Here is a 19,539-nt window from a genome sequence, read left to right on the forward strand (position 1 = left end):
AACAAATAAACAATTTAAGATTATTTTTATTTAATAGACTTAGATGCTCTTAGCCTGCCTAAAATTAACATTATCTGGGACAATTAAATTCTACAATAAGAATAACTTTTTCAGATGTAAAGACAAATCTAAAAAAATGCAAGTCCACTATTACATGAATTGAAAAGTAACAGCCACCTCTGAACTGGCAATTAAAACTTCAAAGATTTGAGGGAAAAAAAGGATTACTGCTCTAGTACAGGGTCATAAAAGAAACAAAAAAGATTACTGGACAGCCATTATACAAGTCGTCTGTATTTGATTTACTCCACCGAAACAGTATAGTACAGCAAGAATAAGAATTAGCGGTATGCTTATCAAAAATCATACTGATCTACACTGAATGTAGAAATGACAAGCAGCTGTTAAAGAGTAAGTTTAGCAATTAGAAGTCAAAGTTATTTTTCACAAGGTAATATTTCTTTATGGTAACGTATACTGTATATATTATTGTGATAAAACATATTTACTCTCTCTTTGACTTAACTGTAGTATTCAGGAGGTTCAGGGACAACTCTCACACTCCTCAAATTACATAATTGTGTCTGTGCACGCAAGTAAAGCTCTATATATCCAAAAAAAAGGATGAACTGGCTACAACAAACAATCACATTCGTAGGCTCACTGGATTAGTTACTCATTCTTGGCCTGACAGTTCAGTAAGACTTTCTTAATGACAAAATAGTGGTAGAGTGCAATGAATGAATGCTTTAAATTTCAAGTGCAAGTACAGAGTAGTTGTATTTGCAAAACTAAAAGCAACTTCCTTCCTTCTGGCAAGCGACAGGGTATAAATCAATGGGAAAGGTAATGTCTTTCTTACAAAGGTTATTCTGAATCCTTATCCTTTTGATGCTCAAGCTTTATCTAAGAGTTAAATGTTTGAGGTCTTCTGTGTATGATGCTTCACGGTGAATGACTTTTTTTTTTTTCCTTTACAACACAAGTCATTTTCTGAAAGAGAAAACTAGCTGTTTAAAGGCATATATCCTTGTTGTTTTGAAATACTATGTTTCTTGTTTGACTGGCATCACCTGGGGCGGAGGGTTGGTAGGAAGAAGCAATATTAATAAAACATAATAGTTCAGCACAATCCTACAGTTGTGGTCAAAAGATTTGAGAATGACACAAAAATTAATTTTCACAAATTTTGCTGCCTCAGTTTTTATGATAACAATTTGCATATACTCCAGAATGTTATGAAGAGTGATCAGATGAACAGCAATTAATTGCAAAGTCCCTCTTTGCCATGAAAATGAACTTAATCCCAAAAAATCATTTCCACTGCATTTCAGCCCTGCCACAAAAGGACCTGCTGACATTTCAGTGATCCTCCCGTTAATACAGGTGAGAGTGTTGACGAGGACAAGGCTGGAGATCACTCTGTCATGCTGATTGAGTTAGAATAGAGAGGTTTAATTATTATGAAGAAGACTTCAGGACACCCAAGAAAGTCCAGCAAGCACCAGGACCGTCTCCTAAAGTTGATTCAGCTGTGGGGTCAGGGCACCACCAGTACAGAGCTTGCTCAGGAATGGCAGCATGCAGGTGTGAGAGCATCTGCACGCACAGAGAGGTGAAGACTTTTGGAAGAAAAGGTGAGTGCTACCATCAGTCCTGTGTCATGCCAACAGTAAAGCATCCCAAGACCATTCATGTGTGGGGTTGCTTCTCAGCCAAGGGAGTGGGGTCACTCACAATTTTGCCTAAGAACACAGCCATGAATAAAGAATGGTACCAAAACATCGTCCGAGAGCAACTTCTCCCAACCATCCAAGAACAGTTTGGTGACTAACAATGCCTTTTCTAGCACAATGGAGCACCGTGCCTAATACAAAACTAATAACTAAGTGGCTCGGGGAACAAAACATTTAAATTTTGGGTCCATGGCCAGGAAACACCCCAGACCTTAATCCCATTGAGAGCTTGTTGATAATCCTCAAGAGGCAGGTGGACAAACAAAAACTCACAAATTCCATCAACCTCCAAGCATTGATTATGCAAGAAATGGGCTGCCATCAGTCAGGATTTGGCCCAGAAGTTGACTGACAGCATGCCAGGGCGAATTGCAGAGGTCTTGAGTTAAAAAAAAAAAAAAAAGTGTCAACACTGCAAATATTGACTCTTTGTATAAACTTAATGAAATTAATAAAAGCTTTTGAAACTTACGAAATGCTTGTAATTATCCTTCAGTATACCATAGAAACATCTGACAAAAAGATCTAAAAACATTGAAGCAGCAAACTTTGACACAAGTATTGGTTTTCACATTCTCAAAACGTTTGGACATGACCGTAAATTAATTCTATTTCCGTAACTACAAATTGCTCTAATCAGTTCAAATCTAAAATGTAGCATGCAGTGTCCACAAAGTAAAAACTACAAAAGCAACAATGATGTTTCAATTTAAGTATAACACAGTGAAACACAAGTACATCCATGAAAAGAGCAACTATAAGTATTACAGTAATCCCTCGCTATATCGCGCTTCGACTTTCGCGGCTTCACTCTATCACGGATTTTATATGTAAGCATATTTAAATATATATCGCGGATTTTTTGCTGGTTTGCGGATTTCTGTGGACAATGGGTCTTTTAATTTCTGGCACACGCTTCCTCAGTTGGTTTGCCTAGTTGATTTCATACAAGGGACGCTATTGGCAGATGGCTGAGAAGCTACCCAACCACAGTGCGTATTACGTATTAAATAAAACTCCTCAAATATATTGTGAGCACGGGGCTGTTCGCACCCCTAGAGGATACGGCCACTCCTCAAAAAACGCTGAAAGATTACCTTCACAGTGCTCCCTTCTTTGCTGGGCTTACATGTGGCTGCTTTGCAAGCGATATGCTTCCCGCATGGTGCTTCGCATACTTAAAAGATCAAACAGCACGTATTGATTTTTGATTGTTTGCTTTCTCTCTCTCTCACTCTGATGGAGGGGATGTGAGCAGAGGGGCTGTACGCATACTGGCATGGACGCTCCTCTAAAAAATGCTGAAAAATGCTTGCTCCCTTCCTCGCAGCTACTTTGTCCGGCGGTGCTTCGCATACTTAAAAGCCAAACAGCCCTACTGATTTTTGACTATTTGCTTTTCTCTCTCTCTCTCTGACACGCACTCCTTTGAAGAGGAAGATATGTTTGCATTCTTTTAATTGTGAGATGGAACTGTCATCTCTGTCTTGTCATGGAGCACAGTTTAAACTTTTGAAAAAGAGACAAATGTTTGTTTGCAGTGTTTGAATAACGTTCCTGTCTCTCTACAACCTCCTGTGTTTCTGTGCAAATCTGTGACCCAAGCATGACAATATAAAAATAACCATATAAACATATGGTTTCTACTTCACGGATTTTCACCATTCGCGGGGGGGTCTGGAACGCAACCCCCGCGATGGAGGAGGGATTACTGTATAACAAAAGCCATGCATAAGCACGCAAAGGCCGGGTTTATACTTCTCGCGACCCGTGCACCTGTGGACGTTACTGCTAGGCAAGCATTGAACAGTTTAAACTTGCGCATGTATTTTACGTAAATCTGTAAGATTCCACCAGGTGGCAGTGCGACATATCATCACGGTGAGAAAACATTCGGCTTCCCCGTGTTGTGAATTGCCTGAAACAACCATTAAATTCCGAGGACACCTTGCCACAATCTCTCTGAAAATATGGATATTTAATGATTATATCCATCAATCCAGGCATACGCCCATTCCAGCAAGCACAGAAGCAGAAACAAGCCGTGGATGGGGCATCAGCTCATCGCAAGGTGAATACAAGCACACACACAAATATACTAGCATCATAGCCTCACCAAAACCCCAAACCTGCATGTCTTTGGAAAGAAATCAAAGCACACTGTGGAAACCCACCAGGAAAACATGCAAACTCCAGGCAGGGAACACCAGGGACGTGACTTCCTATGAGGCAGCAGCACTACCGCTCCGCCACCAATGTTCCCTCTAAAGAACAAGGGCATGTGTGAAAAATATATTTTGTGTGGGCGGTGCTCTGAAACAACTTGTGCAAGGTAATATGTATTTTTAGGCTTGAAATTTAAATATGTGATGTAGGCCTGTATTGTGATAAATTTATGTATGAAACTTTATTCATTTATCACCCAGTTATAGAGAAACAAATGCAAACAAAAAACATGTAGCCAATAAGCTATCAGTATAACTGACTTGAGTATTATACTATGACGACAAGTCATATAGTATAATAATTAACGCAATGTAAGTCAACTAAGTGGCAGTGGCACTACCAATAATCATCCATCCATCCATCCATCCTCTTCCACTTATCCGAAGTCGGAAGCAGCTTGAGCAGAGATGCCCAGACTTCCCTCTCTCCAGCCACTTCTTCTAGCTCTTCTGGGAGAATCCTGAGGCGTTCCCAGGCCAGCCGGGAGACATAGTCCCTCCAGCGTGTCCTGGGTCTTCCCCGGGGTCTCCTCCCGGTTAGACGTGCCCGGGAACACCTCACCAGGGAGGCGTCCAGGAGGCATCCTGATCAGATGCCCGAGCCACCTCATCTGACTCCTCTCGATGCGGAGGAGCGGCTCTACTCTGAGCCCCTCCCGGATGACTGAGCTTCTCACCCTATCTTTAAGGGAGAGCCCAGACACCCTGCGAAGGAAACTCATTTCAGCCGCTTGTATTCGCGATCTCGTTCTTTCGGTCACTACCCATAGCTCATGACCATAGGTGAGGGTAGGAACATAGATCGACTGGTAAATTGTGAGCTTTGCCTTATGGCTCAGCTCCTTTTTCACCACGACAGACCGATGCAGAACCCGCATCACTGCGGACGCCGCACCGATCTGCCTGTCGATCTCACGCTCCATTCTTCCCTCACTCGTGAACAAGACCCTGAGATGCTTGAACTCCTCCACTTGAGGCAGAATCTCGCTCCCAACCCTGAGAGGGCACGCCACCCTTTTCCGGCTGAGGACCATGGTCTCGGATTTGGAGGTGCTGATTCCCATCCCAGCCACTTCACACTCAGCTGCGAACCGATCCAGAGAGAGCTGAAGATCATGGCCTGATGAAGCAAACAGGACAACATCATCTGCAAAAAGCAGTGACCCAATCCTGAGTCCACCAAACCAGACCTCCTCAACACCCTGGCTGCGCCTAGAAATTCTGTCCATAAAAGTTATGAACAGAATCGGTGACAAAGGGCAGCCCTGGCGGAGTCCAACTCTCACTGGAAACGGGTTTGACTTATTGCCGGCAATGCGGACCAAGCTCTGACACCGGTTGTACAGGGACCGAACAGCCCTTATCAGGGGGTCCAGTACCCCATACTCCCGGAGCACCCCCCACAGGATTCCCCGAGGGACACGGTCGAACGCCTTTTCCAAGTCCACAAAACACATGTAGACTGGTTGGGTGAACTCCCATGCACCCTCCAGGACTCTGCTAAGGGTGTAGAGCTGGTCCACTGTTCCGCGACCAGGACGAAAACCACACTGTTCCTCCTGAATCCGAGGTTCGACTATCCGATGGACCCTTCTCTCCAGAACCCCTGAATAGACTTTTCCAGGGAGGCTGAGGAGTGTGATCCCTCTGTAGTTGTAACACACCCTCCGGTTCCCCTTCTTAAAGAGGGAGACCACCACCCCGGTCCGCCAATCCAGAGGCACTGTCCCTGATGTCCATGCGATGTTGCAGAGACGTGTCAACCAAGACAGCCCTACAACATCCAGAGCCTTGAGGAACTCCGGGCGTATCTCATCCACCCCCGGGGCCCTGCCACAAAGGAGTTTTTTGACCACCTCGGTGACCTCAGTCCCAGAGATGGGGGAGCCCACCTCCAAGTCCCCAGGCTCTGCTTCCTCATTGGAAGGCATGTTAGTGGGATCGAGGAGGTCTTCGAAGTACTCCCCCCACCGACCCACAATGTCCTGAGTCGAGGTCAGCAGCGCACCATCCCCACCATATACAGTTTTGACACTGCACTGCTTCCCCCTCCTGAGACGCCGGACAGTGGACCAGAATCTCCTCGAAGCTGTCCGAAAGTCGTTCTCCATGGCCTGCCCAAACTCCTCCCATGCCCAAGTTTTTGCCTCAGCAACCACCGAAGCTGCATTTCGCTTGGCCTGCCGGTACCTATTAGCTGCCTCCAGAGTCACACAGGACAAAAGGGACCGGTAGGACTCCTTCAGCTTGACAGCATCCCTCACCGCCGGTGTCCACCAACAGGTTCGGGGATTGCCGCCACGACAGGCACTGACCACCTTACGGCCACAGCTCCGGTCAGCCGCCTCAACAATAGAGGCACGGAACATGGCCCATTCGGACTCAATGTCCCCCACCTCCCTCGGGACATGGTCGAAGTTCTGCCGGAGGTGGGAGTTGAAGCTACTTCTGACAGGGGGCTCTGCCAGACGTTCTCAGCAGACCCTCACAACATGTTTGGGCCTACCAGGCCTGACCGGCATCCTCCCCCCACCATCGAAGCCAACTCACCACCAGGTGAAAGTCAGTTGATAGCTCCGCCCCTCTCTTCACCCGAGTGTCCAAGACATGTGGCCGCAAGTCCAACGACACGACCACAAAGTCGATCATCGAACTGAGGCCTAGGGTGTCCTGGTGCCAAGTGCACATATGAACACCCCTATGCTTGAACATGGTGTTTGTTATGGACGATCCGTGACGAGCACAGAAGTCCAATAACAAAACGCCACTCGGGTTCAGATCGGGGGGCCATTCCTCCCAATCAAGCCCTTCCAGGTCTCACTGTCATTGCCCACGTGAGCATTGAAGTCTCCCAGCAGTACGAGGGAGTCCCCAGAAGGTATGCCCTCTAGCACCCCCTCCAGGGACTCCAAAAAGGGTGGGTACTCCGAACTACTGTTTGGTGCATACGCACAAACAACAGTTAGGACCCGTCCCCCAACCCAAAGGCGGAGGGAGGCTACCCTCTCGTCTACCGGGGTAAACCCCAATGTACAGGCTCCAAATCGGGGGGCAATAAGTATGCCCACACCCGCTTGGCGCCTCTCACCGGGGGCAACTCCAGAGTGGTACAGAGTCCAGCCCCTCTCAAGGAGATTGGTTCCAGAGTCCAAGCTGTGCGTCGAGGTGAGACCGACTATATCTAGCCGGAACCTCTCAACTTCGCGCACAGGCTCAGGCTCCTTCCCCTTCAGAGAGGTGACATATATTAACATAACGATAATACAGTATCAATCATGTTCTTAAAGTATTGAAACACAATAAAACACAACAGTTTTATATATGATACAGTTAACAATCTGGCTTGATAAAATTAACAAGGTGGTTATTATAACTTTTCATGTCTAATTTTACATTCCTTCCACACGTTATATGTTTTGTGCAAATCCACAGTCTTTCCAGCATTTAAATATAATTTTATTTGCATAAGATGATCCAAATGAGTAACGTCAAGCCTGTTTCGTGTTTTCACTTTAACACTATTCATGAGGCTAAAACCTCGTTCACAATCAGCACTGGATGCTTGAAAAGTACAGCAAATATCGATTAACATCCAATTTTGAGTTTTCAGTATACAATATCTGTATAACAAAAATGTATAATATGGATAAAAAAAAAAAAAAAAAACTCACCTCCACCATGTTAATGAAGTGCAAGAAGAATTCTTGAGCATCCTGTTGTCTATTGGTTGAAAATTCAGGGTGACCCTTTCCAATTAAAGACTTAAACATTCTAGGGGAGATCCCCACCTGTTCCCCCTGAAGGCATGAATACAAAATATAAATTTAACTTAACAATCTCTCAACAGTATGCACATAAATAAGTACTGTCTGTTCTCAAGTCAATTTTTTTTACCCTGTTCTCAGAACCAGCATCACCATTGTCTCCATTTGAATTTGGATGGGAATACTCTCCAGAGAGAAGTCCATGACCTAGCTTTGCTCTAATAAAAAAAGGAAAATGTGAATAGAAAAGACAGCATTCTAAAAATATGTATCAATGAATTTTACTGTAGTTGTTGAGGAAAAAAAAAGTATAGGAAATTAACTAGATGAATATTTTAACAATAGTTAAAATGTTTTAATAATCCAATTGTCTAGTAAAAGACAAAAGCTTTAGTTACACATAAGTTCGCATAATTTTAAGTGGTGAGTCATGGTTTGCAAGCTGGGAAAATGGCTATATGAACTCCACTTTAGAAGCCAGACAAAGTTACAAAAGAAAGAAAGACAGATCCAAATATTCAGAGTATACTACTATTTTTAAAAATTAAAAGTGCATTAAAAATAAACTTGAACCAGTGGGATGTTTTAACATCTCCTGAGAATAAGATGCAGTCAGCAGAAGCCTGTTACCAACCTGCAAAAGTCCCACATGAGAAGTTGACCATTATGTGTTGTGGAGTTAACTTCAATTGCTTATTTTCTTGTTTTTGTTCTATGAAATCCTGTAGCAAGAATTACTGTAAACCAACTAAACACTCACCTTAAATTAACTGTGTGGAGCAAATTCTAATGCTAGAAAGGTCATTTTAATCTGTGTTCCATCACTTACAGGGATGATAATGCTTAAATACTTGATAACATTCGACTAATCTACAAATTCTTATATGAGCACTTGTGGGTTATACATTGATTTAAAAAAACGTAAGTAAAACATCAACTGCCTACTTACAAATATATAACATCCATAAACTAGTCAAAAGTCATTTGGGTCTATCAGGCAAAATAAGATATGATTAACTTTAACACTGATCTGTTCTCACACTTGTGTTCTGAAGTCCTGAGTTGGATCTGTTGGTGCATCCTGAAACAACTTCTCCAAATTCGCAACATACCTGGATGGGGAAAACAGAATATTTTTGCACAAATCTTACCACTGAATAGCTGAAGTTTATAATTGCAGCTAATTTTTAGCATGCACAGATGTAAATTACTCTTTTATTATATCCTTCACAAAAAAAAATCTGCTGTTGAAGGAATTATAGAACTTCTCAAACACCACTCGTTTAAACAATATTTACTTGTACATCAGTTATACGAATGTCTCCTCAGACAGACAACTGCTAAACTCTTATAATCTACTTGTAATAGTGTGGTTACTGAATTCCAGCTCTCAAGAATGTATGTCCACAAACTGTTACAAGAAGAACATTGATAAAAGATTTTCAGTTAAAAATCTGTGCTGAACTGTAATGAGCATAGTACTACAATATTACAAAATAACCCAAGCAGAAATGACCTTTTCTGTCTCTTTTTTATGCTGTATTTTACAAACTAAAATAACTAAAGTTATTATTAATTTGTCATTATTTATACTGAATATTTAAGAGAGGCCAAAATTCATTCTGTAAAAATGATAACAGCAAGCAGATTACTTTTGATTTTGAAGTACATACTGACTCTAGAAATTAGCTCAGTCACACATTATAAATGGACCAAGTCTGACTAAGTTTAGTGTAAGATTTAGTTTCATGAGTACAACCAAAATAAGAGTGTTTCACCAAAAATGCTATTATACAGTGATGTGCAAGTACAAGGAGACAAGGAGAAATGTGTTTTTTGAAAACTGGTGTATGGGATGGACACAACTCTTAGGAAACTGAAGGCAAAACAAAAAAAAAAACAAAAAAAACAAAACAAAACAGGAGAGTCCTTGAACAAAAATGAAAATGGCTCATCACTAAGTAGCAGCAAGGGTTGTTTGAGAATAAAGGTTGATATATACTTCTGCATCAAGCCTATGCCAACAAAAGCAGTTTATATTCTGCATCACACTGCACTACAGACACATGCCCAAAAGCTAGTTGGTTGTGTTTGTATCACGCAGGAAAAGTGAAAGATCCATTAAAATGCAAGCAGCTTTTGCCCTCCAGGATCACTGCAATCTCTTGCTACACATTTTCCTCTAAAGGCGAACGTATTTGTCCCTCACATTTCCCACTTTGTTCATACATTCGTCGACTTCCAAATTGAAGTTAGCCAATATTTTGCATACAAAATTGTAGTGTTGTGATGAGAGACTTCATATAAATGGGTACATAACTTCTTCAAAAAAGTCTTTGAACATTCTGCACCATATTAATTCAGAATAGCAAAAAATGAATTAAATTCCTTTTTTCATAAACCCGTGTAGGAAGCCTACAATTAGGGCTAGGTATCAGCACTGATGTCCTGATTCAATTGGATTCCAATTCACAATGCCCCAATTCAATATTTATTTGATCTTGACTGAAATAACATGCAGTGATATATTTGAAGTGGTGGGTTTTTTTTCTTTTTTACAGAAATTACTTAACCATGCAAAGAGAACAAATTTCAGTGGAACTTTATTCGAAGGGTGTCTACATAGTGACTTCATAACATATGCATAAGCATGGAATGACATTTAGAAATAAATACTTGATTAGTAATGAATAGTTAACATCAGTATTTACAAGATCTGTAGCAAAATATCATTGCTCTTTAAAAAACAAAAGAAAAAAATTTCAAAATAACTTTATAACACAACTATATCAACTTGGAATTCAAATATTGCTTCTTAAATAATACAGGCTATTCAATAACCTATTTGTGTATTATGAATCTGCTAAGCATTTTAAAACAATGAATGAATGGAACATAAAAGAAACGGCCATCGTGACTGATAGCACTGTTATTATGGAGCTTCTTCAAGTCGGCTGCTTTGTGCACACACTCACTTTTGTACCACAGGCTGCCCTGACAATTACAACAATTGCCCGCTTGTTTTGCCAGGTGAGCCGTGTTTTAGGGTATCTTATCTTTACAGATAAAAACTGCTAGAGATATTATGTTTTGGGCATAAGGCGAACTAAAAGGAAGTTTGGAGCTAATTGCGGTCTCCAGTATAGATTGTTTAGGCTCTTCCCGCTTCAATGTCAACTGAGACAACATTTCTGGGTGATGTCAGGATAAGTGATTTCTCAAATTTGCTGTATGACAACAATATAACTTTTGAACTGCCCAGCTTACATACAGCTTTGCTTTTACTCAGTTGTTCTTTACCAAGGCACTATTTGAATCAGTAGTAAGTCCACACATCTGATTTGTGTGTAAGACACTGATTTCAGTTAAGGATTACAAATCATTTTATGCAAAGTAGTAAAGTGCTTTTTTAGGTAGAAATCTTTAACAGGCACATCAGCACCATCTACTGGATTGGACATCAATAACAACGATAAGCAAAACTCTACATATAGTAATTGAGCAGGATAGAGATTCACAAGATCGATCTTGATACTTTAAATGATTTGATATTGATTCTTAAATGAAAAATAACTATTAACTGGAAAATAGATATTATTACCCAGGCCTATCTACAATGTTGTATATTCTTTACACATTAAGAAAGTGACTGCGGATGACTGTCAGACATACTAGATCAGTAAGAAGCCTCAATATGGCATCTAACTCTAACCCATAAAATACTAGTTTTCTGGCTTTAAATCCAACAGTAATCACTCCTCTCCTATAGACACAAGGCTATAGATTGACACAGTTTATTCAGTCATTTCTATCAGTGCTGACAGCTGAAATTAGATGGTGGCCACTCACAACTTATTTTAGTTTGTTCGGGCCCTAACAAAAGAAAGACCTAAACAATTGTAAGATTTGTATCCCAGGTGTTCCCCGTGTAAAGTTTGCATGTTCTCTCCATGTCCATGTGGGTTCTCTCTGGGTGGTACAGTTTTCTATCACAGTCCAAAGACAAGCAGATTAGATGAACTGGCATTTCCAAACTGTCTAAGTGTATGGGTGTCTGTGTTTGCCCTGTGATCGGCTCAGGCCCTGTCCAGATCCATCCCCAATGCTGGAGATGTTTGTCCGTCCATCCATCCGTCCAATTGCTGAATTTTGTTTGTTCTTGCAAATAGAATATGGTTTGACAATATACAGTAGTATTTATTATCTCCTACAGGATGAGGCCACATTTTTTCCAACTGGTAAGCTTCATGCTCAATAAAAAACATGACAACATTCACTTATAATTACGTAAATGTTTGTGTCTACTGTATGTAATATACTGTATATGGTTAAACATGAATAGCAGTTTATTAATATTTAATGTTGAGGATTAAAATATTTAGTTAGTTCTCATTTAAGTCCCAGTCAATGGCTTTAATTAGATCAACACATCCAAAACCATGACAAGAGTTAATTTTCAAATTAAGCTCAAGAAAAATACTCCCTATACAGCACTAGTGTCCCATGTTCTATAAAGTATACACCACAAAAACATTCTCTAAATGGTATCAACTGAAAACAGAGCTTTCATCAGTCATATCCTAATAACACATACAATGAAAGCTCCAATGCAACTTACTTGTTCTGGAAATCTGTAATGCTAAAGATGACCTGCATAACAGAATTTAGATAGCAACTGTTACCAAGGTTTTGCATGCCAGTATATCCTGGGCCATATAGTGGCTTGAGGGCAACACCTGATTCCTGGATAACTTCCCATTCTCCAATTCGTTGATTCATGTCAATCTCCAGTTCGGTCATTGTTTTATCAGTCTGAAATACAAAATACAAACAACTCATTGCTTAACTGAAGAAGCTAATAATATACTGTCATACAATGTTCACTAAGTATAGTTAGATGCATAATAATCTTAATAAAAACTTAATTCTAAATGAATAAAAATACAGGGCGTAATTCAACAACTAGCATGACTACAGTACACCAAACCAAAAATCAGTTTTTACATGGCATGTGAGGGTGTACCTGGCTATAAATTGACAATATAAAGGGAAAAACTAACTTGGCACTCGGTGAAGTTCCAAAAAATACCACCTAGTAGAAACACACAGCTGCACTGGTAGCAAGGAAGACCCATCATATACTGGTATAGGAAGCCAGGGCTGCAATAGGGAAATAACCCTATATTTGTGTTGCTTTCCCTATAACGGCAATAAGCAGAGGGTGCCAGCATGATAGTAAAAGAGGTGCAGCCTGTGTGAAAGCATGAAGGTCTTCCTCAAGATGAAAGGGGGCAGCAGACTCGCAATGGACAAGGATGCTTGATGTTATAACCAAAAATTGAAGCCAAAAAGAAAACTGAAGAACATTTTTAGGCCACATTATTCTAGACCATAGTAGAGCAACGTCGTAGTAGATTTACGTCAAATACATTTGTCAGCTGGGCTGCTTGTTTAATGAGCTTTCTGTCCAAAGTCTGAGAAATTAATAATACCTTACTTTTCTTTGAAATTCAGAAAAAAAGCGCTCCGTGACTTTTAACTCATAGGACCACTTAAATTTCAACCTCTTTGCTTAATTCTAAAATACTTGGAACGAAAACAATTTTGTTTCATTTTATTAACCACGTAGCAGTACTTAAAATGGACTACAATTCTGCCAGTAGTGCTGGTAGTACTGCACCAGTGTGCAGCTTTGGCTATTGCAAGAAAGAAGATGAAGTGCTGGACTTAAAAGGGATCTGTAAGAAGCAGGCAAAGATCAGATTGTCTTTTCACCACTTCAGCAAATCATTGGGAATAGAATTACCCAAACCCTGAGGATTACAGTTTTCACAGAATTTGTGTTCTTTTCCTTTGCCTACTTGTTTGTGCGGTTTCATCTGAGTTGGAAAATGTCTTCAACCTCAGAGCATGTTACAAACTGTTTACATGGGATTTCACTTCACTCATTATCTTCACCTGCATCTGAAAGACAGGTCTGTGTGTATATTTTATTTAGTGACTACTGTTTGTCTGTTTTCACCTTTGTGTTTACTTAATTATCGCCAATGGGGTTATACGGGTGGATGCCTGCATTATTTGTTTTAATTGGTTTGGCATTTAATATATTAATTTCTATATGTTTATTTAACTTTAGGTTTATGTGTCTTTGTGCGTGAGCAGAATCAAAGCTGGGTGCATTCCTGGGGTCCCTAAATAAAATTAACAAATTGCCGTTTAAAACAGTGTGAATCAGAGAGCCTTACGGCCACTACATCCAAATAACAATGAAACACTTGCTGTAAACAGAAGGGGAGACAACAGCTTCTTAGTTAAACTCATGCCATTTTCACCTGTATGTGCAATGACTCTACATGTATTCATCATTCAATATCAACCTCAATCAAAATTTTGTCTCCTAAGCATTTGGTAACTGAAATCACAATTGACACAACGTCTGTGTATGGGCGAATCGTAGATCAACTTGTGTGTGTACAGTACACTATGGAGATATACTGCCAAATTACATACAACAGCACACCATTAATAGTGTCACTGCCGATCTCAGTCCTCTTATAAAAGTTTACAAGGCTCATAACACTTTCTCTGTCATGCCCTCTGGAGGACTACCAAGCTATTATTACCATTATTGGCAATAATAATAATTTCCCCTAAATGAATGAAAGTGCATTAGGAAAAAATATAGCTGCTATATAGGTTTAGAGTTACTTTAAAATTAACAATATTTTGGTGTAGTATTAATGAATTATTCAGGCCTTGCTGAATGTAAATGCAGGATAAAAATATTTTCATTCTGTTTATGGAACTTGCATATCCATTGTTCTGCATTGTAAAACACGAGTGACCACACTATCACACATTTAATAAAACTGAAAAGCAGATCTCCTCTCATCTATGGCCATTTTTCAAGTCGAGTAAGTATTAGGGTTAAGTAATCCTTTATCACATATAATAAAGTGAAAGGAAACATTCGCTCATCTTCATGCACCTCTAAAGTTATTCTCTACTTCAGAGTTAAAAAAACAGTTATTACAATAATGAAGAAGGCAATGCCAAAATGACAAATGAAAAAAAACCATGATCTCCAGTTTAAAAAAAAAAAGAAGGTTAAACATGGTTCAACTAAAAGTATAGAGAGGTTGATTATTTTAAATAAAAAAAATCACAGCACAAGCATAACGCACAACAATATAAAAGGGCTAGAGACCTTCTGCATTGTCATCATATCTATTCCAAAGTGAGCAAGATGTTCAGGAAGGTGAGGGTCCAATACCATATCATCCTCATCATAAGAATAAACATCTGTGGACAAATTACAAACATCAACATATTATCTTATAATTTTCTTTTCAAGTAAGGAAATCTTATGATAACATACAAACTAACAGCTGAAAGACAGATTTACGAACAGTAATCCTACCTTTCACTTTAAAGTTCGGCAAACTACTACAGACTAGCAAGGTCAAGGGTATACAATGATATGAAAAAGTTTGGGAAGCCCTCTTAATTCTTTGGATTTTTGTTTATCATTGGCTGAGCTTTCAAAGTAGCAACTTCCTTTTAATATATGACATGCCTTATGGAAACAGTAGTATTTCAGCAGTGACATTAAGTTTATTGGATTAAGAGAAAATATGTAATATGCATCATAACAAAATTAGACCGGTGCATAAATTTGGGCACCACGACAGAGATATTACATCAATACTTGGTTGATATTAGGTTGATTTCATCCGACCCTCGACTTTAACAAGGGCCCCAGTCCCTGAACTAGCCACACAGCATGATGGAACCTCCACCAAATTTGACAGAAGGTAGCAGGTGTTTTTCTTGGAATGCGGTGTTGTTCTTCCACCATGCAAAGCGCTTTTTGTTATGACTAAATAACTCAATTTTTGCCTCATCAGTCCAAAGCACTTTGTTCCAAAATTAATCTGGCTTGTCTAAATGAGCATTTGCATACAACAAGTGACTGTTTGTGGCGTGAGTGCAGAAAGGGCTTCTTTCTCATCACCCTGCCATACAGAGGTTCTTTGTGCAAATTGCGCTGAATTGTAGAACGATGTACAGATACACCATCTGCAGCACGATGTTCTTGCAGATCTTTAGAGGTGATCTGTGGGTGTTCTGTAACCATCCTCACAATCCTGCGCATATGCCGCTCCTGTATTTTTCTTGGCATGCCAGACCTGGGTTTAACAGCAACTGTGCCTGTGGTGTTCAATTTCATGATTACATTCCTTACAGTTGAAACTGACAGTTTAAACTTCTGAGATAGCTTTTTGTAGCCTTCCCCTAAACCATGATACTGAACAATCTTTGTTTTCAGATCTTTTGAGAGTTGCTTTGAGGATCCCATGCTGTCACTCTTCAGAGGAGAGTCAAAGGGAAGCACAACTTGCAATTGACCACCTTAAATACCTTTTCTCATGATTGGACACACCTGTCTATGAAGTTCAAAGCATAACGAGCTAATCCAACCAATTTGGTGTTGCAAGTAATCGGTATTGAGCAGTTACATTCATTCAAATCAGCAAAATTACAAGGGTACCCAAATTTTTTGCACAGCCAGTTTTTCACATTTGATTTAATTTCATACAAACTAAATACTGCTTCACTAAAAATCTTTGTTTGGCAAACACCCCAGTACTCAGATGTTCCTAGGAAATGAAAGACATACCGCTGTTATCTTTTTTGTTGAAAGTAGAGTAAATTATTATGTAGGCTGAGAGGGGTTCCCAAAGTTTTTCATATGACTGTACAAGTAAAATGAACACTGCAGTTAGATAAATTTTGACTTTCAAAAAAAGAACTTACCTGCACCGTCAGGTGTAATAGTGCCCAGTTTGACAGCTAAAGGAAAGCCAGTTTCATTATAGTGAAGTACAGCATGGTTGTTTCCGCCACTGCCATCAAAATATCGCCGTCCACACAAGATTGCACCATCAGTCAAGTTCAGCCACAAATTTTCACGCATTTCACAAGCTTGGCACTTCCAGCCACTACAAACAAACAACACAGTAGTAAAGTAATGAATTAAATCCAGGCTGGATTAGTAGCACACTGGATCGAACTGCTGCCTCACAGGTTAAATCCTACAGTACAAAATCTGTGCCAAGACATTGTCTGTGTGGAGTCTGCATGTTTATCCTGTCTGACTGGACTTTCCTCTAGTAACGTTGGTTTGCTTCCTCCTCCAAAAAAAATGCAGGGTAGGCCGACTGTCAATTCCAAAGTGACCCAGTAAGAGTGTGTGTGTGTGTGTGTGAGAGAGAGAGGGCACTGTGATGGGCTGGTGCCATATCCAGCATGTTTCCTGCCTTGAACCTAGTGATGTCATAATGGGCTCCAGCCTCCTGCAACCCAAAACTCAATTAAGCAGGACCAAGAATTAGCTGATGACATGACATTTTACGTATGAAACATTGTCATTGAAACATTAAAATTTGTATTTAATCAAAATTATTTTTGTAAAATAAGTAACTACTGCCTCAAATTCCATATTGAAATAAAAAATGAAACATGGGAATTACAGTTCTCAAGCACTGGTAAATAAACTAGGTTGAGGTAAATATAGTATATGCAGATTTGGCCTCTCTGACTGAATTTCACTAACAGAATATTACTCAAACACATTCAGTATCATCAATTTTCATTTTAGCTTTCTAGTTACACATTATTCTAGAAACATCTTCCTACATGAATGGAGTGTTTCTTGCTTTTTGCATCTTAAATGCCTTCTGTTTTGTCATACATTCGTTAAAGAAGAGAGATGCAAATAAAAATAAATGACACTGGTAATAACCATTACATTTGTGTCATAACTAAAAAAAAAAGGAAACAAATGTTGCAGAAAAGTGCATCTGTTAAAAAATAGTGATGAAACACTAAGTAATCATTATAACACACCAGTTTTACATTCAGTATTACTGGAGAAACAAAAAAAATTCAAAGAGCAAGTTGGTCTACGGCATTACTTCTGGCCTCAGATAGCACAGAAATATATGGTCAAGAACAAGAAAAAACTGAGCAAAGACTATTTATAATGTGTTTTAGTTACCACACTGCATTTCTTATGTACATTAGCAGTAGAAACAGGAAACGTGTACGTGAGGAATACGAGATTTGTCTTTGTGTACTAGGTGTTTGAGTGGTGCTTGTCAGGTGCTTCTAAAAGCTGTACTGTTCATTTGCATCTTTCAAGCAACAGGGCATGAGTCATAAGTTCTTGTTTTATGGCTGACATGTAAACAAATCCAAAAACAATTTTCTCCATATAAGAAGAATATTCCACATAAAAATGATATTTTTAATATGCTTTTTATTCCCATGTTGTCTGTAGTGGTGGTCGACAAAAATTTTTAATCTCATCTTTACATTAAAGAAGTACATAACAGAGCTTGTAATAGAATGGGATCCAATATTGTAAAAAAAATAATAATAATTTACATATACATACGAGGATTGCAGATTTTTTGTTGAATTTTTTCATTATTTGCTCATAACAAAAAAAATTAGTGCTCTCAAACTTTCATGCCATTTCCTATTTTGGTAATTAAAAGCAGCATTATGGAAAAGTCTTAGCAATCATCATAGAGTAACAGATTAGTGACATTCTTTGTTGCTTATTTCAAACTACACATTTTGAGCAGAAAATTATTACTGGTACAATTTTGTTAATCTTGATACTCAGATACATACAATGGATTAAAATGACCACAGCACAGGAAATGCCTCAAGATACAATACTTTAGTTTGGTGAGTTGCCAAGGCTTAAAATGATGCAACAATATTGTTCAAGTATCTTTTAGGTTACTGCTGCATGATTATTACAACACATCTCACTTCTCTATTGATTTTAATCTCACCTTGGAGGGATACGCACACCACTGTCTAACTGCTTTAGGCTAGCTGCATGTTTGGACACTTGTCGCACCTCACCATCCCATTCCTGAACCTGCTCCTTCCGGGATGCTGCATCAGCAGCCAGTATACCAGTTATTGAGGCAGTTATCTATTCAAAAATTAAATTAAAAAAAAATGTAATTAAGAAAAGCAGAATGCTCACATAAAATACTACACAAAAATCTTACGCCATCCAAGAAAATTACTGTTAAAAAGCTAATTATGTGAGCATTAAACAATTAATGCCAATCAAAGGCAATTTTCTTAAATACATAACACAAATATATGCACATTATATATACATACATATGTATACACATAATTACAATTAATCATATCTAACATTAAAATAATTATAAAACCAATACATATATTGTGATGTAACTACACATTGAATCACAAATCTAATGTAGAATCATCACAAAGGAATTAAAAAAAAATAATGGCATAGTATAATCTTATACAGTGACCTTAAACCTGAACTTTTAACAAAATAGTACTTAAGCACGTACATCCTGAATTCAAATATCTTCCTAAAAGGCAAGCTGAAAAGAAGGCAATAAGAAAACAAGGCCAATGTATTAATTGTTAAATTGGCATAGCATATGAGACAGACGTGTCAAAGTAAAAAAGCAATCGAAACAATTGCAGACTTTGAATGCACTGCTGAAGACTGATTTAATTGAAAGAATAAACATCTCTTAAATGACCATACATTAAACTTGTGCTAAAACTCCATAAATACTATACTCAATTGTTCATCACCATCAATGACTTGGTATTTATTTTCTACACAAGCGTTTTTCAACTGATGTGCCATGAATAACAGTGTAGTGCCCCTTGGACCTGACCTGAGAGTGGAAAGCTCCTCAAATAGTCGAGACTGGTCTAAGGTCAGCAGGAATACCT

At 39.1% G+C, this 19,539-nt stretch overlaps 1 protein-coding gene across 1 annotated transcript in view; it reads right to left on the bottom strand.

Moving 5' to 3' along the window:
- usp5 (ubiquitin specific peptidase 5 (isopeptidase T)) overlaps positions 1 to 19,539 on the bottom strand; it is a 66,380-nt gene that overhangs the window by 31,111 nt on the left and 15,730 nt on the right. The window contains 7 exon segments of the mRNA XM_028809917.2: positions 7,633 to 7,758; positions 7,856 to 7,943; positions 8,766 to 8,837; positions 12,344 to 12,537; positions 14,933 to 15,027; positions 16,543 to 16,727; positions 18,594 to 18,739. Of these exon segments, the coding sequence (XP_028665750.2) occupies positions 7,633 to 7,758; positions 7,856 to 7,943; positions 8,766 to 8,837; positions 12,344 to 12,537; positions 14,933 to 15,027; positions 16,543 to 16,727; positions 18,594 to 18,739 (906 nt within the window).

Source organism: Erpetoichthys calabaricus, chromosome 9, assembly GCF_900747795.2.
Source record: "Erpetoichthys calabaricus chromosome 9, fErpCal1.3, whole genome shotgun sequence".
In the NCBI taxonomy this organism is placed as follows: Eukaryota; Metazoa; Chordata; class Cladistia; order Polypteriformes; family Polypteridae; genus Erpetoichthys; species Erpetoichthys calabaricus.